At 51.4% G+C, this 16,353-nt stretch overlaps 1 protein-coding gene across 1 annotated transcript; it reads right to left on the bottom strand.

Annotated features, from left to right (window-relative positions):
- Positions 1-1,697: 1,697 nt before the first annotated feature.
- UTS2B (urotensin 2B) lies at positions 1,698-15,649 on the bottom strand. The gene is made up of 5 exons (XM_009902893.2): positions 15,525-15,649; positions 13,045-13,146; positions 5,730-5,767; positions 4,338-4,431; positions 1,698-1,921 (listed from the first exon to the last, which is right to left on the bottom strand). Exons 1-5 carry the CDS (start codon positions 15,646-15,648, stop codon positions 1,896-1,898), a joined length of 384 nt encoding a protein of 127 aa, XP_009901195.1. The 5' UTR covers position 15,649; the 3' UTR covers positions 1,698-1,895.
- Between the last annotated feature and the right edge of the window lie 704 nt (positions 15,650-16,353).

Here is a 16,353-nt window from a genome sequence, read left to right on the forward strand (position 1 = left end):
GGTGAGGAGAAAGTTCTTCCCAGAGAGAGTTGTTAGCCATTGGGATGTGCTGCCCAGGGAGGTGGTGGAGTCCCCATCCCTGGAGGTGTTCAAGAGGGGATTGGATGTGGCACTTGGTGCCATGGTTTAGTCATGAGGTCTGTGGTGACAGATTGGACTTGATGATCTTTGAGGTCTCTTCCAGCCTTGGTGATTCTGTGATTCAGTGATTCTGTGAGTCCATAAGTGGTCACCTTGGGTTTTCACTGCCTTCTTTCCCCTTCCTGCCCATTTTCTGCCTTTCAGCTTGCAGGTGAAGGCTCTGAGAGCTGGGTGTACATAGACAGGCTGACTCCAGAGAAGGTTTTCTCTCCATGCTAGAAGCAAGCCTGCAATGCAGTCCCAGCCAAGCCCAGAGCCTGTGCTCTGCAGTGCACTGCCAGCACCAATCCTGCCCCTGCCCAGCTTGCACTGGGCTCAGCCAGACAGTCTGCAGGTAATCTGCTTGCAAGGCAGCCACACAGATGGGGCATGGGCAGCTCATGGAAGCCATGGCCTGACCACCCATACAGCTGGCTGTCAGCAGCACAGAGTCATTGCAGCACATGGGTCTGGAGACTCAGATCAGAGGAATCCAATCATTCCACAGGGGCTTTGCAAAGACACTGCTGGGCTGTGACACCCAATGGATGGCAGGTGCTAGGCTGAGCTTTCAAACAAGGAGAGGTTTTCAAGCCTGTGAGCTGCGGGGAGAAACACCTTCCCAGCTGAAGGGTGAGGTGAAAGCAGTGCCTAGAATGGTGCTGCTTGGGAATGAGAGCTGGAAGTTTCAATCATAGAATGCTTTGGCTTGGAAGGGACCTCCAAAGGTCCAATCCCTCTGCAGTCAGCAGGGACATCCTCCACTAGCTCAGGCTGCCCAGAGCCCTGTCCAGCCTCACCTTGAATATCTCCAGGGATGGGGCCTCAACCACCTCCCCGGGCAACCTATGTCCTATGAAGGCAGCAGCTCACACATACCCATGAGGAAGACCCAAGTCTCATCCCCAGTTCTGGTCAAGAGGAAGAGCTACTTTCTCCAGCATGTTGAAGCAGGACACTGTTGCTCTGCCTAGGTGTTTAATGAGAGGCTTTTTTCCATTGCAAACCTTACAGGGACCACTGAGGAACCAAGTGCTGCCCCGTGAGCCTCTGCAGGGGTTAAGAAAGCAAACAGCAGCTGCTTCTGTGCAACAGAAAATCTTTATTGGAATGATATCCAAAGGATCCAGACTCCTGTGCCTGCCCTCCCCCAGACCTGCTGTGTACACTGCTGGGGCATGAGGAGCAGCTCTGGCTCAGCAAGCTGGGGCAGGCAGCCTTGAACCCCTCGTATCGCACCCAGTCTGCCTTCCTGTCCCAACAGTGGGTGTTAGGTCATCAGAGACCTGCTCCTGGGGGGTGACTGGAAACCCAGACACCACGGTGAGTAACCCCTGCAGATGTCAGCAGAGACCCAAGTGCAGAGGAGCAGAGTGAGTGCTTTGTGCCTCGGGGGACCCGGTGAGGAGGGGAAGGCTGTGGAGTGGCAGCAGACCGAATGGCACACACAGGACAGCAAGGGAAGCTGGGCAGCATCTGCCAAGTTAGAAGGTCACAGTAGGTTAAATCTGGAAGGAAGGGACGGTGGAGGGTGGCAGAGGGCTACCAGCCCCTGTCACAGTTGGTTAAATCTGGAAGGAAGGGATGGTGGAGGGTGGCAGAGGGCTACCAGCCCCTGTCACAGTCCTTGTTAGACCTGGCTGTGAGGCGGTCCCAGAGGGTGGCATCCAAGGTAGCAGCATGAGGAGAGAACAGAACAAACTCTGAACACATTAATACTCAGCAAGGCAGTGGTGGGGAAGGGCTCATCTTCAGCCTCCAGTCCTGGCCAGCCTTCAGATGCAGTATTTCCAAAAGCAGGCTGGGAAGGGATACAAGAGAAGGATGTTAGGATCCAAGGAACTTTTCCCCACTTCCCCAGTGCAGAGCTGGAATGGCTTGCAAAAGCCTCAGGTCTTGAGAGAGCTGAGTTGGGAACCAGCACCAAGCTACCTGGGCACACCTCAGTAACCAGCCTTGACTTCACAGGAGCACTTTCAGGAGGTGTTTCTGTTAGCTGCCTGTAGTGTAAATGAGAGGTCTAAAAGTTGCTCCCATGGTGCTTGTTTTATAAGGGTTTGCTTTTCAGTTTGCTCTACTTCAGCAGCAGCAGCAGGAATCAGCCTTTCCTTTCCTGTCTACCACCCAGCAGTTTTGCTGCCTCAGAGGTTTGTGCAGGCTCTGCCACCTCTGGCTGACTGGCAGAGCAGACCTCTGCCTTGGACCAGACCAGATCTGGTCCTTAAAACACTCCTAAAATCTCAGTCACTCTGCTGCTGACTTTCCTCCAAGCTATACTGAGCTCTGTGGGATTGTCTAAGGGGATCAGCTTAGGGAAGGATGAACATTTTTGGTGCCATATCACCATCTTTGAATCCTGTGTGAGTCTCCTATTGCCAGGTATGAGAGAAATGATTTCTGCCTGGATTATGAAAGCCTGATCCTAGGAGAAAGAACCAGCAGTGCTCAGGCTGAGGTGTGAGCTCCACCCAGGCTGGGAGGACTGTAGATGAAAGCCAAGAGTCTCTGCTTTCATTTCTGCCAGGATCTGATTTAAACCTGGCAGAGGAAAGTGCTTTTATCTGCATTTGAACCTTCCAGACTGGTAGGGGCATGAATTAGATTAGTCAAATTAATGACAGCCTCCAGGCTTGCTTATAATTTGCAGATTGTCTAAGGATCACTTCAGAACTTCAAGCAAGCCTTGCACAAAAGGGTTTTTCTCTTGGCTGCCTGGCAGGCTGACAGCTTGCACATGCACAGAGCATATGGGCTAAGGGCAGAACTGGCTCTCTAAGGCCAGATCTGCCAGCAGTGGCTTCTGGCTGACAGCTGCCAGTGCTTTGGAATTCACTGGAAGCCAGCATGAGCTGCATCAACCATGTGCTTGGCAGGACAGCCTTGCAGAGGCACTGGGATGATGTGCTCCTGAGTCACTGGATACAGTACCACGGTGCATCAGAGGTTGGAAAGGACCTCCAGAGACCATCCAGTCCAATCCCCCTGCCAGAGCAGGATCACGCAGGGGAGCCTGCACAGGAGTGCATCCAGGTGGGGTTTGAAAGTCTCCAGAGAAGGAGACTCCACAACCTCCCTGGGCAGCCTGCTCCAGGGCTCTGGCACCCTCACTGGAAAGAAGTTTCTCCTCATGTCGAGGTGAAACCTTCTGCGTTCAAGCTTGTACCTGTTGTTCCTTGTCTTATGACTGTGCACCACCCAAAAGAGCTTGGCCCCCTCCCCTTGACCCCCAGCCCTCAGCTATTGATAGACATTGATCAGATCCCCTCTCAGCCTTCTCTTCTCCACACTAAACAGCCCCAGGGCTCTCAGTCTCTCTTCACAGGGGAGATGCTCAAACCCCCTCATCATCCTTGTGGCTCTCCCTTGGACTCTCTCCAGCAGGTCTCTGTCTCTCTTGCACTGGGGAACCCAGAGCTGGACACAGGATTGCAGCTGTGGTCTCAGCAGGGCAGAGCAGAGGGGACAAGGAACCTCCCCAGCCCTGCTGGCCACACTTTGCTTGCTGCACCCTAGGATTCCATTGGCTCTCTTGGCCACAAGGGCACATTGCTGTCCCATGCAGAACTTGCTGTCCACCAGGACTCTGATGTCTTTCTCCATGGAGCTGCTTTCCAGTAGGGGAACCCTAACCTGCCCTGGTGCCTGAACAGACTGGCCAAAGCTCAGAGACCAACTGGAGGACCTAGCAGATCTTAGCTCCCTCCACTCTTGCTTGATTTCCACATCCTTTTCAGCTGCCTTCCAGCAGCACAAACAAGTGCTGCTTTTGTTCTCTGTAGGGAGGCAGTGACCTTGGCAGAAGAGGATGTGTGCAGCCCACATGCCTCATTATGCCTTCAGCATTAGCTTTGTGCCCAAAGCAAAGCCACTGTGGGGGCATTCTCAGGGGGAGCTCACACCCCTTCAAGACAAGCACTCATTGCTCACATAGCCTCATGCTCCTCTGTGAAAGGAGAGGGCAACACTGACTGCCTCCAGTGAGGCTCTGGGCGTGCAGGCAGGGTGCATCTACCTCAACAGCAGACAGGGCTGGGTACTCAGGCCCTCTCACAGGGGCTAAACCAGCCAGGCATTAAGAAGGACAGGGCTGCTAGGAAAGCTACCAGCTTGCTTCTCAGCATAGTTGCAGCAAGTTTGCTGTCACTGTCTTTGCTGGAGACAAGAAGCCCTGGAGATGAAAGCTGCAGGATGGCACAGGGCTCTGACCCAAAGCTTACCTCGTTTTCTGGGCTGGGATGCTGAGAGGCTTTCCAAGGCATAAGCTACCTCTGACCCCTCCTCAGCTGAGAGCTGATCCTTCAGTTTCTCCAGCTGTTTAAAAGTAAACACAGCAGTGAATCTGTGATGGGGAGCTCCCCAGTGTGCTGGCAAGTGCAAGGCATCCCAGAGGCAGGTGGCACAGGCAGCTTGGCTGGCAGCTTCACTGGGGAGGACAGAGTCTTCCCTGGAGCAGGAGGATCTGCCTTTGCACCTCTCACATCTCCTCATGTCCTCCTCCATTAAGCTGCCTGCTTGGTGGCAGCAATGCAGACACTGTCTGCCCTTCCTCCCCACCCCAGGGTGCAAACCCCTGTGGAGAGGAGGATGTGTAGAAGGATACTGCACCAAGAGCCAAGTCAGTGCTGGTGCTGGAGGTCTCCAGGCATCCACACACCACAGCAAAGAGAATTTGCTCCCCCATCGCTCTGGGTGGTTCCTCCCCTCCCTTTCCCCCAGCTCTTGCTAACATCCCCTCACTGCAGCATGGAAAGCTCTCAGTACTTCTGCTCCATCTGTAGGAGCTCTTTTCTAGTAGACTGGGAACATTTACACTGATCACTGAGGACTTCTGTTCTGGCCAGGTGACTCCCAGCAAGCCAGAGCTTGATATCCCTCAGCACTGGAGCAAGGGGCTAGTGTAGGAGTTGGCAGCTTCCTGTCTGGCAGGCCACACTGGGACTTTTCAGTCTGAAGTGCCAAGTGGAACCCAGCAGGACCTCCAGGATCCACATGAACAGCTGAGCTTAGCCTGGGAAGGAGGAAAAAGGGCTTGTGGGGCTTGGGGCACGGTGGGAGCTGCGTCAAGTTCACTGCATGACTTTGCCTGCTCGTGGGCAGGGGGTGTAGGGTGAGGCTTTCCCTTGCTGTCTGTGTGTGTGCTCCCTGCTCAGCACAGCAGGGCTCTGACCATGGCTGGTTCCTGCCTTACTGGAAAAGATGCAGACCAAAATCAATCTGGATTGGCTGTACAGTGGCTGTCCCTCTAACTTCAACCTGTTATCTAATGCAGCCAGCTGACAGAGCTCCCAGGAGGGCAGCTCACCTCCTCTCCTCCCTTCCTGTTCTCCAATGGAGATTTCTTTTGACATTATTTTTTCCCCTGGCACCAGTGGCCTTCCACTGGCAGCAGAGGCCTCAGCTCTCACTGCACCAGCCCTGCTCTCTTTATTTCTGCCAGCTTGTGCAGCTCTTTAGCCCAGGTTCTGCTTTTCTCTTTGTGTGACAATTGTTTTCACTACAGCAGCAGAGTGCAGAGAGGAAAGATGCAAAGGCAGAAGCACAGGGCATCCAGACAGTAGGCAGAGCTACTTAGCTCTTCACAAACCAACAGGCATCTGTGCTCCTCTCACCTGTTCAAGCTCTTCAAATTTCTTTGCCAGCTCCCAGTCTGCAAGAAAGGAGAGAGTGCTATTGGTGTGTGCAGTGCTTCCCATTCCTTCTGCATTGCTTCCCAGTCCTTCTGCACTCCTTCCCAAAACCAGTTTCTTCATTTAACCTCTTCAAGGGTTGACAAGAAGAGAGCTACTTACAGTTTCATTCCTGTTGGTGATCCCCAAATGTGTGGTAGCAGAAATAGTGACAGACAAGCAGGCTTTCTCTGCTGACTGCTATGGGACTTCACCCTAATTCTCCATTACAAAGGAGGCTTCTTAATCATTGCCCAGGCTCTGAGAGAGCTGGCCAAACAAGGTCACATCCTGTCTGACAACAGCTCCAGTGAATCTTGTTGCTGCTTCTTAATGTTTGTCCTGATAACAGCAAATCTCTAATGCTGGCTTGTCTGTCACTGGCATTTTACATGAATCATAGAACCACAGAACCATAGAAGCAGAGAATCATTGAACCACAGAATCATAGAACCAGAGAATCATAGAATCACAGAACCAGAGAACCAGAGAATCATAGAACCACAGAATCATAGAACCACAGAACCAGAGAACCACAGAACCACAGAATCATAGAATCATAGAACCACAGAACCACAGGATCATAGAATCACAGGGTGGTCTGGGTTGGAAAGGACTTCCCATGGTCATACAGTCCAACCCCCCCTGCAGTCAGCAGGGACATCCTCAACTAGCTCAGGCTGCCCAGAGCCCTGTCCAGCCTCACCTTGAATATCTCCAGAGATGGGGCCTCAACCACCTCCCTGGACAACCTGCTCCAGTGTTCCACCACCCTCATGATAAAGAACCTGTCCCTAACAGCCAATCTCAATCTGCTCTTCTCCAGTTTGAAGCCATTGCCCCTGGTGCTGTCACTGCAGGCCTTTGTAAACAGTCCCTCTTCAGCCTTCTTGTAGCCTCCTTCAGATACTGGTAGGCTGCTATTAGGTCTTCCCAGAGCCTCCTCTTCTCCAGGCTGAACACCCCCAGCTCCCTAATCCTGTCCTTGTAGCAGAGGTGTTCCAATCCCCTGATCATTGTTGTGTCCCTCCTCTGGAGCCTCTCCATCAGGTCCGTGTCCATCCTGTATTGAGGGCTCCATACCTGGACACAGCACTCCAGGTGAGGTCCCAGCAGAGCAAAGTGGCAGAATCAGCTCTCTGGATCTGCTGACAACACTGCTTTGGATGCAGCCAGGATGTGGTTGGCTGTCTGGGCTGCAAGCTCATTGAAATCCCATTGCTTCCTTTAAGAACTGTCTGTCCTGACATTGGCCATGGAGGGAGATGTCAGAAGACACAGATTTAGAATAGAATAGAATAGAATAGAATAGAATAGAATAGAATAGAATAGAATAGAATAGAATAGAATAGGAGTAGAATAGAATAGAGTAGGATAGAATAGAGTAGGATAGAATAGAATAGAATAGAATAGAGTAGAATAGCATAGAATAGAGTAGAATAGAATAGAGTAGAGTAGACTAGAATAGAGTAGAATAGAATAGAATAGAGTAGAATGGAATAGAATAGAATAGAGTAGAATAGAATAGAATAGAATAGAATAGAATAGAATAGGAGTAGAATAGCATAGAATAGAGTAGAATAGAATAGAGTAGAGTAGAATAGAATAGAGTAGAATGGAATAGAATAGAGTAGAATGGAATAGAATAGAATAGACTAGAATACAATAGGAGTAGAATAGCATAGAATAGAGTAGAATAGAATAGAGTAGAGTAGAATAGAGTAGAGTAGAATAGAGTAGAATGAAATAGAGTAAAATGGAATAGAATAGAATAGAATAGAATAGAATAGAATAGAATAAACCAGGTTGGAAGAGACCTTCAAGATCATCAAGTCCAACCTATCATCCAACACCACCTAATCAACTAACCCATGGCACCAAGCACCCTATTAAGTGTCCTCCTGAACACCTCCAGTGACAGTGACCCCACCACCTCCTCGGGCAGCCCATTCCAATGGGCAATCACTCTTTAGCCTAGCAAGCATCAGGGGTGGCAGAGTGGAGGGGCAGGAAAAAGTAGCATAGCAGTGAGGGCCTGGATGGCAGGCTTCTCAATGTTGAGGGACCTGGGGACTAGCTTTGCAGATCAGGCTTCAGAGATCTCCAGGCTGAGCAGCAGCGTGCTAAAGTGTCAGAAAACTATGCAGATGGATGAATGAACTGCCCTGAGATAGCCCATCCAAGACAAGGAGGGAGCTAGGTGCCTATGAAAAGCAGCTACAAGCTCCATCTGAACCGGGAAGGACCTAGAAAAGCAAGAGGGAAAGTTGCAGGAAGAGATGAGGGGTTTCAATCTCACTCCTCCTGAGGGCAGAGTCACCTTGTTCTAGACTCCAGATGATGTCAAAACCAGCTGCTTTGCCTTCTTGCTTTGTTTTGGTTTGGTTTTAAGCTAGATGAAACAATAGAAAGCACCACAATAAAAAATTGCTTGGTGAAAGGTGAGTGAATGCACTGAGTCACCCAGGGATCAGTGCTGGGCCCCAGCCTGTTCAATAGCTTTATTGATGATCTGGCTGAGGGCATTGAGTCCATCAGCAGTAAATTTGCAGGTGACACCAAGCTGGGGGCAGGAGTTGATCTGCTGGAGGGTAGGAGAGGCTCTGCAGAGGGACCTCGACAGGCTGGGCAGATGGGCAGAGGCCAAGGGCAGGAGATTAAACACATCCAAGTGCCAGGTGCTGCACATTGGCCACAGCAACCCCATGCAGAGCTACAGGCTGGGGTCAGAGTGGCTGGAGAGCAGCCAGGCAGAGAGGGACCTGGGGATGCTGATTGATAGTATGCTGAAGAAGAGTCAGCAGTGTGCCCAGGTGGCCAAGAAGGCCAAGGGCATCCTGGCCTGCATCAGGAACAGTGTGGCCAGGAGGAGCAGGGAGGTCATTCTGCCCTGTGCTCAGCACTGGTTAGACCACACCTTGAGTCCTGTGTCCAGTTCTGGGCTCTTCAGTTTAGGAAAGATGTTGAGCTGCTGGAAGGTGTCCAGAGAAGGGCAACAAAGCTGGGGAGGGGTCTGGAGCACAGCCCTGGGAGGAGAGGCTGAGGGAGCTGGGGTTGCTTAGCTTGGAGAAGAGGAGGCTCAGGGGAGACCTTCTTGCTCTCTGCAACTCCCTGAAGGGAGGTTGTAGCCAGGTGGGGGTTGGTCTCTTCTCCCAGGCAACCAGCACCAGAACAAGAGGACACAGTCTCAAACTGTGCCAGGGGAGGTTTAGGCTGATGTTAGGAAGAAATTCTTCACAGACAGAGAGATTGGCCATTGGAATGTGCTGCCCAGGGAGGTGGTGGAGTCCCCATCCCTGGAGGTGTTTAGGAAGAACCTGGATGAGGCTCTTGGTGCCATGGTTCAATTGATCAGGTGGTGTTGGGTGATAGGTTGGACTGGATGATCTCAAAAGCCTTTTCCTAACCTGGTTAATTCTGTATTCAGTTCTCCTGGCAGGAGAAGGCAAAGTGACCAACTGGTTTTAAGTGCCAGTTTGGGGTGGGGAAATGCACTAAAATAAGCAGAAGAGCCAGGAAAGAGCTGGAGAATGTCTCTGCTGGGCTCTGCATGGAAGCCAAAACTCAGCCCTGGAACTGCCTCCTTTTGTCTGTTCCTGTTGTGACAGCAGGTGATGGTCTGCAACTTCAGCAGGATTTGGTACCTAAGTCCCCCTGGTTTCAGACACACAGAGGCATTGCCAGACTTGGGCTGTTTGTTGGCTTTGGTTTGGGGGTTTGTTTTTTTCAGTATTTGAAACTGAGCAGGAGGCTGCCAAGAAATTGCTGACTGCCTTCCTAGTTTCTTCTTTGAAAAGGGAACAAGTCACTTGAAAAACCTTGACTACTTTCAGACAGCTACAGAAAAAGCAGCAGCTCCTAAGCAAATCCATTACAACAGGGCTCAGTTGCAGAGAGAGGTTGGAGAGGGTTCAGAGGAGGCTATGAAGAAGATCAGAGGGCTGGAGAACCTCCCCTATGGGGACAGGCTGGGAGAGTTGGGGCTGTTCAGCCTGGAGAAGAGAAGGCTTCAGGGAGACCTAATAGCAGCCTGCCAGTACCTGAAGGGGCTCCAGGAGAGCTGGGGGGGGGACTTCTAACAAGGATTGGGAGTGATAGGATGAGGATAATGGCTTTGAGCTGAGAAGAGGGGAGGTTTAGACTGGATAAGAGGAAGAAGGTCTTGACAGTGAGGGTGGGGATACACTGGAACAGGTTGCCCAGGGAGGCTGTGGATGATGCCTCCCTGGGGGTGTTCAAGACCAGGTTGGATGAGGCCTTGATTGCAAGCTGAGCTGGTGGGAGGTGTCCCTGCCCATGGCAGGGGGATTGAACTGGCTATCTTGAAGGTCCCTTCCAACCCTAACCATTCCATGACTCAGGGATAGCCAGGACACAGGGACTCAGCAGCATCACTTCCTAAGCAAAATGTAATCATCAGGGCTTGGTTGGAGAGGAGGTCTGGGCATGGGCTGGGAGTCAGGAGGTGGGGGCTGTGCTCCTGGCACTGCCAGCAATCACCTCAAGCAGATTCCTCCTCAGGCTGCCTTTGCTCATTCCCAAGGCAGAGACAGCCATGCCTGCCTATCTACAAGTCAAAAGTGCCACTGAAAAGATGATGATGATGACGATTTCATTGCTGCTGTTGCTGCTGTTGTGACCATTCTACACATTTTTACCTCTTGCAGAGTTTCAGGTGCCTGTTTTGGCTCAACTTGCCTCAAACCATAAGCCTGGCCAGTGACTGCTATGAATAGAAAACGAGCAGCAGTCGAAATTTGGAACAGATTATCTCAGCCTGGGGGGGAGGGAAGGAGGGAGGGGAGAGGGAAAGGAAGTTAATCTATGGCTGAAGCCTTGAGAAAGTGCCTGCTGTAAATCCTCTGTCTGGGCTCTGCTCAGAGATTCAATATATTCAATTGTCTGGCATCAAATGCAGCCTCTCCTCCAGGAGTAATAAGTGCAGTAATCCATAAACCAATCATAAAAATGTTATTTCTTGAATGCCTGCCCTCTGCAAGAAGAATGCCCTTGTTAGCATAAGGACTTGATTTATTCCTCTTTATTTATTTGTCCCAGGATTGTTTAACCACTGCCTCACTGCATTAACAAGGGGCTGGGGATGAGCCCTGAGTGAGTTTGATGAATGGGTTTTCCTAACAACATTTCCTTTTTTTTGCTGGGCCCTGTTCTTGGCTCTTTTTCCACAGGGAAGGGAAGAAGCTCCCTGCTCTGAGACCACCACAGAGAGCCCCAACCCTGCCCTGGCTGCGGGGGCTGTGGGAAGAGCTGAGCCCTGTAACCCGTGAGGGGTTTGTGACCGCTGTCTGCGGTGCCACGGGAGAGCCAAGTTTCCTTCCAGCAGGTCTGAGTTTAGCCACGTTGGAGGCTGCTGTCTGCTCACAGAGCAGACAGGAAGAGCCTCCATGTGGCCCATCTTTGGCCTCTCTGCTGTGGCTGGAACGCTCATCGCTTCAGCCTCTTCCAGCAGCAGCGAGGGCCCAGGCTCACATAGGAGCTCCCACTACCTTTGTCCCAGCCTACACTTGATCCCAAGGGATCTCAGCCATGTGCTCTCTGCTAAAGCCTGATGCTGCCCCTTTGCCCTGGGTGCTCTCAACGTGCTGCTGATTGCAGCAGGTCGACACCACACTGGGCTGTGTCTCAAAAGCACAGGGCACTGTCTGCAGTGTGGGTGGAGAGGTGACTCCCAAGGCCAGCCCATGCTCCGGCCATACTACACAAGATAGAGCATCCAGCACAAGGTCCTGCACCTGGGACAGGGCAATCTCAAGCACAGAGAAGAATGGCTTGAGAGCAGTGCTGAGGAGAAGGATTAGGGGGTGTCAGTTGGTGACAAACTCCCCATGAACCAGCAATGGTCACTTGCAGGCAGCTGCATCCAAAGCAGGGAAAGCAGCCAAAGCAGGGAGGGGATTCTGCCCCTCTGCTCTGCTGAGACCCCACCTGCAGCACTGCCTCCAGCTCTGGTGCCCCCAGCACAAGAACAACATTGAATGTTGGAGAGGGTCCAGAGGAGGCCACAAGGATGATCAGAGGGATAGAGAACCTCTCTTCTGGGGACAGGCTGAGAGAGTTGGGGCTGTTCAGCCTGGAGAAGAGAAGGCTCCAGGGAGACCTTAGAGCAGCCTTCCAGTACTTGAAGGGGGCTACAAGAAAACTAGGGAGGGACTTTTCACAAGGGCTGGGAGTGACAGGATGAGAGGTAATGGCTTTGAGCTGGAAGAGGGAAGATTCTGGAATGGATTTCCCAGAGAAGTTGTGGCTGCCCCCTCCCTGGAGGTGTTCAAGAGCAGGCTGGATGAGGCCTTGAGCAAGCTGGGCTGGTGAGAGGCATCCCTGCCCATGGCAGGTGGGGTGGAACTAGGTGATCTTTAAGGTCCCTTCCAATCGTGACCGGTTTAGGCTGTGCCTTTAAGGGACATTTGCTGGAACACTCCGGCTGAAGGTTTTGGTGGAAGAATGAAAACAAAGATGAGTCTAACCTAATGTCACTGGTAGATTGGTAGGATGCAACTTTAAATGTTTAGCTTTAGCTCAGTTCAGTCTGCCTGTTTCAGTCTGCCTGTTTCAGTCTCTCTGAGCAACAGCTGTGCTGGACGGAGTTGACCTTGGATTAACTGAGCTAACAGATAAGAAACTAATTCTTGCATAGGCTTGGAGCTAACAGAACTTCCTCCTTAATAATTACCTTTGCTCTCTCTGACCCCTTTTTGGGGGGTAGGGGGAGAAGGGAGGTACAGTTGGGGGGAGGGGAAAGGTCTTCTGTATTACATTCTTTGCTGTGTATTTCTGTAAACATTGTGTACTGTGTGTATAATCATCTGCATTTCATCCTGCTTGTAAATATAGCTCATATTCACCTCTGCTTCTCTGACTGAGTTAGCTGTGGTTTTCTTTGGGGAGAGCTGAACTTTCTCTCACCACCACACCAACCTTGACCATCCTATGATTAACATCTCAGGGGTAACCAGGACACAGGGCCCCAGCAGCCTCTCTCCTTGCTCTGTCTTCTGCGCACAGTCCTGCTCCTTGGCTGGCTCCGTGCTGAGCGTCTGAGCGCGTGTTTGCGGGCAGCTTTACGCCGCATGGCTGAAGCTGACCCAGGCTGTCTATGGCGGAGAGCACCTGACAGCAGTCATGTGTAGGCACCACAGTGGCTGCTTCCACTCTCTGAGCTATTTGTGAGGAGCAGGTTGCTTGCACTCATGCAAGCACAGATGGATGGAGCAGAGGTCTCCCATCCCGCTTTGCTTACCGATGTTTTCCGGCCTCCGCCAGGCAAGTTTCTTGTTCAGAAGCAGAGTCAGCAGAGCGTCCTCATGATTTGTGTCTTCCCTCTCTGGAAGCACTCGGTTCTCTGCAGCACACAAAACACACCAGTCTGAGGACAAAAGTGGAGGGACCCTCCAGCTCCCCACATGACAACAAAAGCATCGAGAAGGCTGAGAAGCGGAAGGGAACGATCTCCTCTCGGCTCTTTGTCAGGGTGGAAGGAGCTCGATGGAAAAGGAAGATGCGTGAGCGCAGGATAAAACATCCAGTCAGTGAGGGGCTGTGCTGCATGGGGAAGCCCTCTGCCAGCACTGGGCTGCTGGCCAGCCTCACTGCAGCCTCATCAGCATGGCTGGCTGCAGAAAGGAGGAGGCATCACCTTGCTGTAGTCAGTCCAGACCTCTTCTGCAAGGCGGATGTAGAGAATGCCTCTGCAAAGCCACACAGCAGCCCAGCAGCTCCTCTCGTCTCAAAGCCACGGGTGTTCCCCCAGCCACACCACTCACACCACCCACCTGCCCAGGGCTGATAGAGGTGGGAACCCACTCCTCCTGAGGGCTACCACAGCTGCAAAGCCCTGCAGTTCTTTCTTTGCACTCACTCAGCCTTGGGGCTGCTCTGTCTGACCGACAGTGGTATTAAAGGATTCTTCCTGAACAGAGTGGAGGTGTGGAGGAGTTTAAAGTGAGCTGTTTTATCCCCAGGGGAGCTTCTTACTGTAGGGCATGCAGAATTTTTCTGTTTTCCAGGAAAAACCTCCTCGAGCTGCTGTCCTAAAGCAATTTGGACCTCTCTCTGAGGCCCTCTTAGGGATCTTCCCCAGCAGTTTTGCTTCAGTGGTTGTGGCTATGCCCTCAAATGAGTGGTTGTGAAAGTCAAGCATTCAGCAGAAGCCAGCAGATACAGGGGATGGGACTAATCAGAGCCCTGAAGGCTCTAAAACCCTGAACAGATTTCCAGCATCATCTGAAGCTTGAGTGCTGCATTTTGAGAAGCCCAGCCTGGGAGCCAGGGAGAATGGCTGTTCCTCGATAGCTTGGATCTGGCTGCCCCTGCCCCACCCCAGACCCTCCAAAGCCCTAGGAAAATGCCAGCAGAACGCACGGAAAACACTAAGAAACGATGCAGAAAGGCTTATCTGCTCTTCTCCCAGGATCTTTAAGGCTTTGGCTGACTCCTTTCAAAGGGGTGAGAGAGGAGAAAATGGTCTTGCCTAGACACCAGCCCCGCATAGCTGCGATGGGATGGATGCAATTATGTTTGACACCCAGGAGACAAAACATTCTGCCGGATGAGCCTTAAGGAGGACGCTCAAGAGTGTGTGGGAATCAGCTCCATCAGCTAAAGGCATGAAAATCTGCACAAGCAGAGGGGCCTGGTCCAAATGGGTGCTCCAAGTACTTGGCCGGCTTCAACCCTGCCTCATGCTGCGGAGGAAGCTGCTGGTCCCGACTGTGATCTCTAGAAATAAACCCGAGGGAGTGAGCAGAGCTACGGGGCTGTGGAGTGCTACAAACCTCAATCCCAGGTCTGAAAGGCAGTTATGATTTTTAAATAGCTACCTTCAGTCCCTAGGGGGGGAGGAATTTGCTGCAGGGAGGAATAAAAAAACCCCCAAACCCAACCCAAACCCTGTGAGCACTCTAATGCAATTAAACTAAGCAAGAAGCAGCCTTTAGCCAGAGTGGCCTCAGGGATGTTTGGGTTGGCATTACACAAATAAATAGATGATATAAGAAAGTGGGGGGGGGGGAGGAAATATCATTTGAAATGCAATGTTATTTTCAAGCCTATATTTAGCTGCTCAGAGTGGGGGTTTTCTCATTCCCCCCCCCCATTGCCAAGTCTCTTTGGGAAAGAAGATTAATGATTGACATTTCCCTGCAGAGTAAAGTTGGAGCTAAGTTTCATTTCAATTATAGGAGAAGAATACATGGAAAGAAGGTTCATGGATAAGGAGGGGGAAAAGAAAGTTCAGCAGCACCCTGCTAGTGCCATTTATGAGCTGTAAAATCTCATCTGCTGCATGTTGGAGTTGCTGCTCTCTGGTATTTCAGTGCTGGGGGGGTGGGGGGTGTTCTGTTTGGAGGTTTCCTTTTGGAAGGGAAAGAGCTGCCCTTACCACATTGCACCAGGTCTGATGGGTTTACTGATTGGCAGAACTCTTCAGAGCAGAGTGGCTGCAGACCAGGAGGACAGCTTCAGCTCATGCTGAGCTGTAGGTGATCCTGCTCTGGCAGGGGGGTTGGACTAGATGATCTTTTGAGGTCCCTCCCAGCCCCTAGCATTCTGTGATTCTGTAATATCAGCAAGCCTCTGGGTAGCACCCACCTGAACTGATTGCTTAGGGCAGCTCAGGGATCGCTTGCTTTCCTTCCAAAGTCAGGACTGCATTGGCCATGGCAAGCAGCAAAGCAAAGCAAAAAGATAAGCCACCTACCTGTGTCATCTACTCCAGCTTACCTTGGAGTAAAAAAGGCTCTCCATGTGCAGGTGGGATGTAGAGAGTCATGGTCAAGATGGTCAGCACTGCAAGGAGGAGCTGGAGAGACCACATCTTCTCCACGTTCCCACCGCCCAGAAGCATTCTTCCTTCAGGCACGGTGGAGGACTTCAATGCAACCCAGTGCCAGATGAGCTCACTTTTAAGAGGCAGTGGATGTGCTGTGATTGCAAATGGCCTTTGGAGGAGGGGAGGGGAGAAAAAAAAACATATCTCTTGAGATATAATTCAACCTGTCAATATGATTCACTCCTTTGGGAGTGGACGGAACGAGCCAGTAACAGATGTCAGATGGAACCTGTTCAATACATCTCCTATCAGACTGGCCCTAATGAATTCTGATGTCCCCACAGGCATGCAGTGTCCATGCACATTGGTAAACCTTCCACATGTACAAGCATGAGAAAAAAAAAACTATTCCCTTTTCTGGGGTCTGCTGCTTTAATGGAGCTCAGCCATGAGGACTCCCTCAGCAGCAAGGGAGATTTGTCTAACCTGCAAGTTGCCACGCGTCACCAGTTTGGACAGAATCAGGTTAATGGGGTTTTGTCATTCATCATCTCCCTTCCTAGCACCTAGATTAATTAATTGGAGCTCTAATGAGGGCTGGAGTGGTGGGAAACAGAGAGGGAGGGCTCCTCTCACTTAACTGATTGGAGGATGTGGAGTGTGTGCCTTGCTCACTGTGACTTATGGCTGTGTCATCAAGACAGGCATCGCAGCCTTTTGGGGGGCAAGGGTTGAGTGGGGGGAGTGCAGATTTGGCAGCAGATATGGAATGCATCAAGG

Source organism: Dryobates pubescens, chromosome 32, assembly GCF_014839835.1.
Source record: "Dryobates pubescens isolate bDryPub1 chromosome 32, bDryPub1.pri, whole genome shotgun sequence".
NCBI lineage: Eukaryota > Metazoa > Chordata > Aves > Piciformes > Picidae > Dryobates > Dryobates pubescens.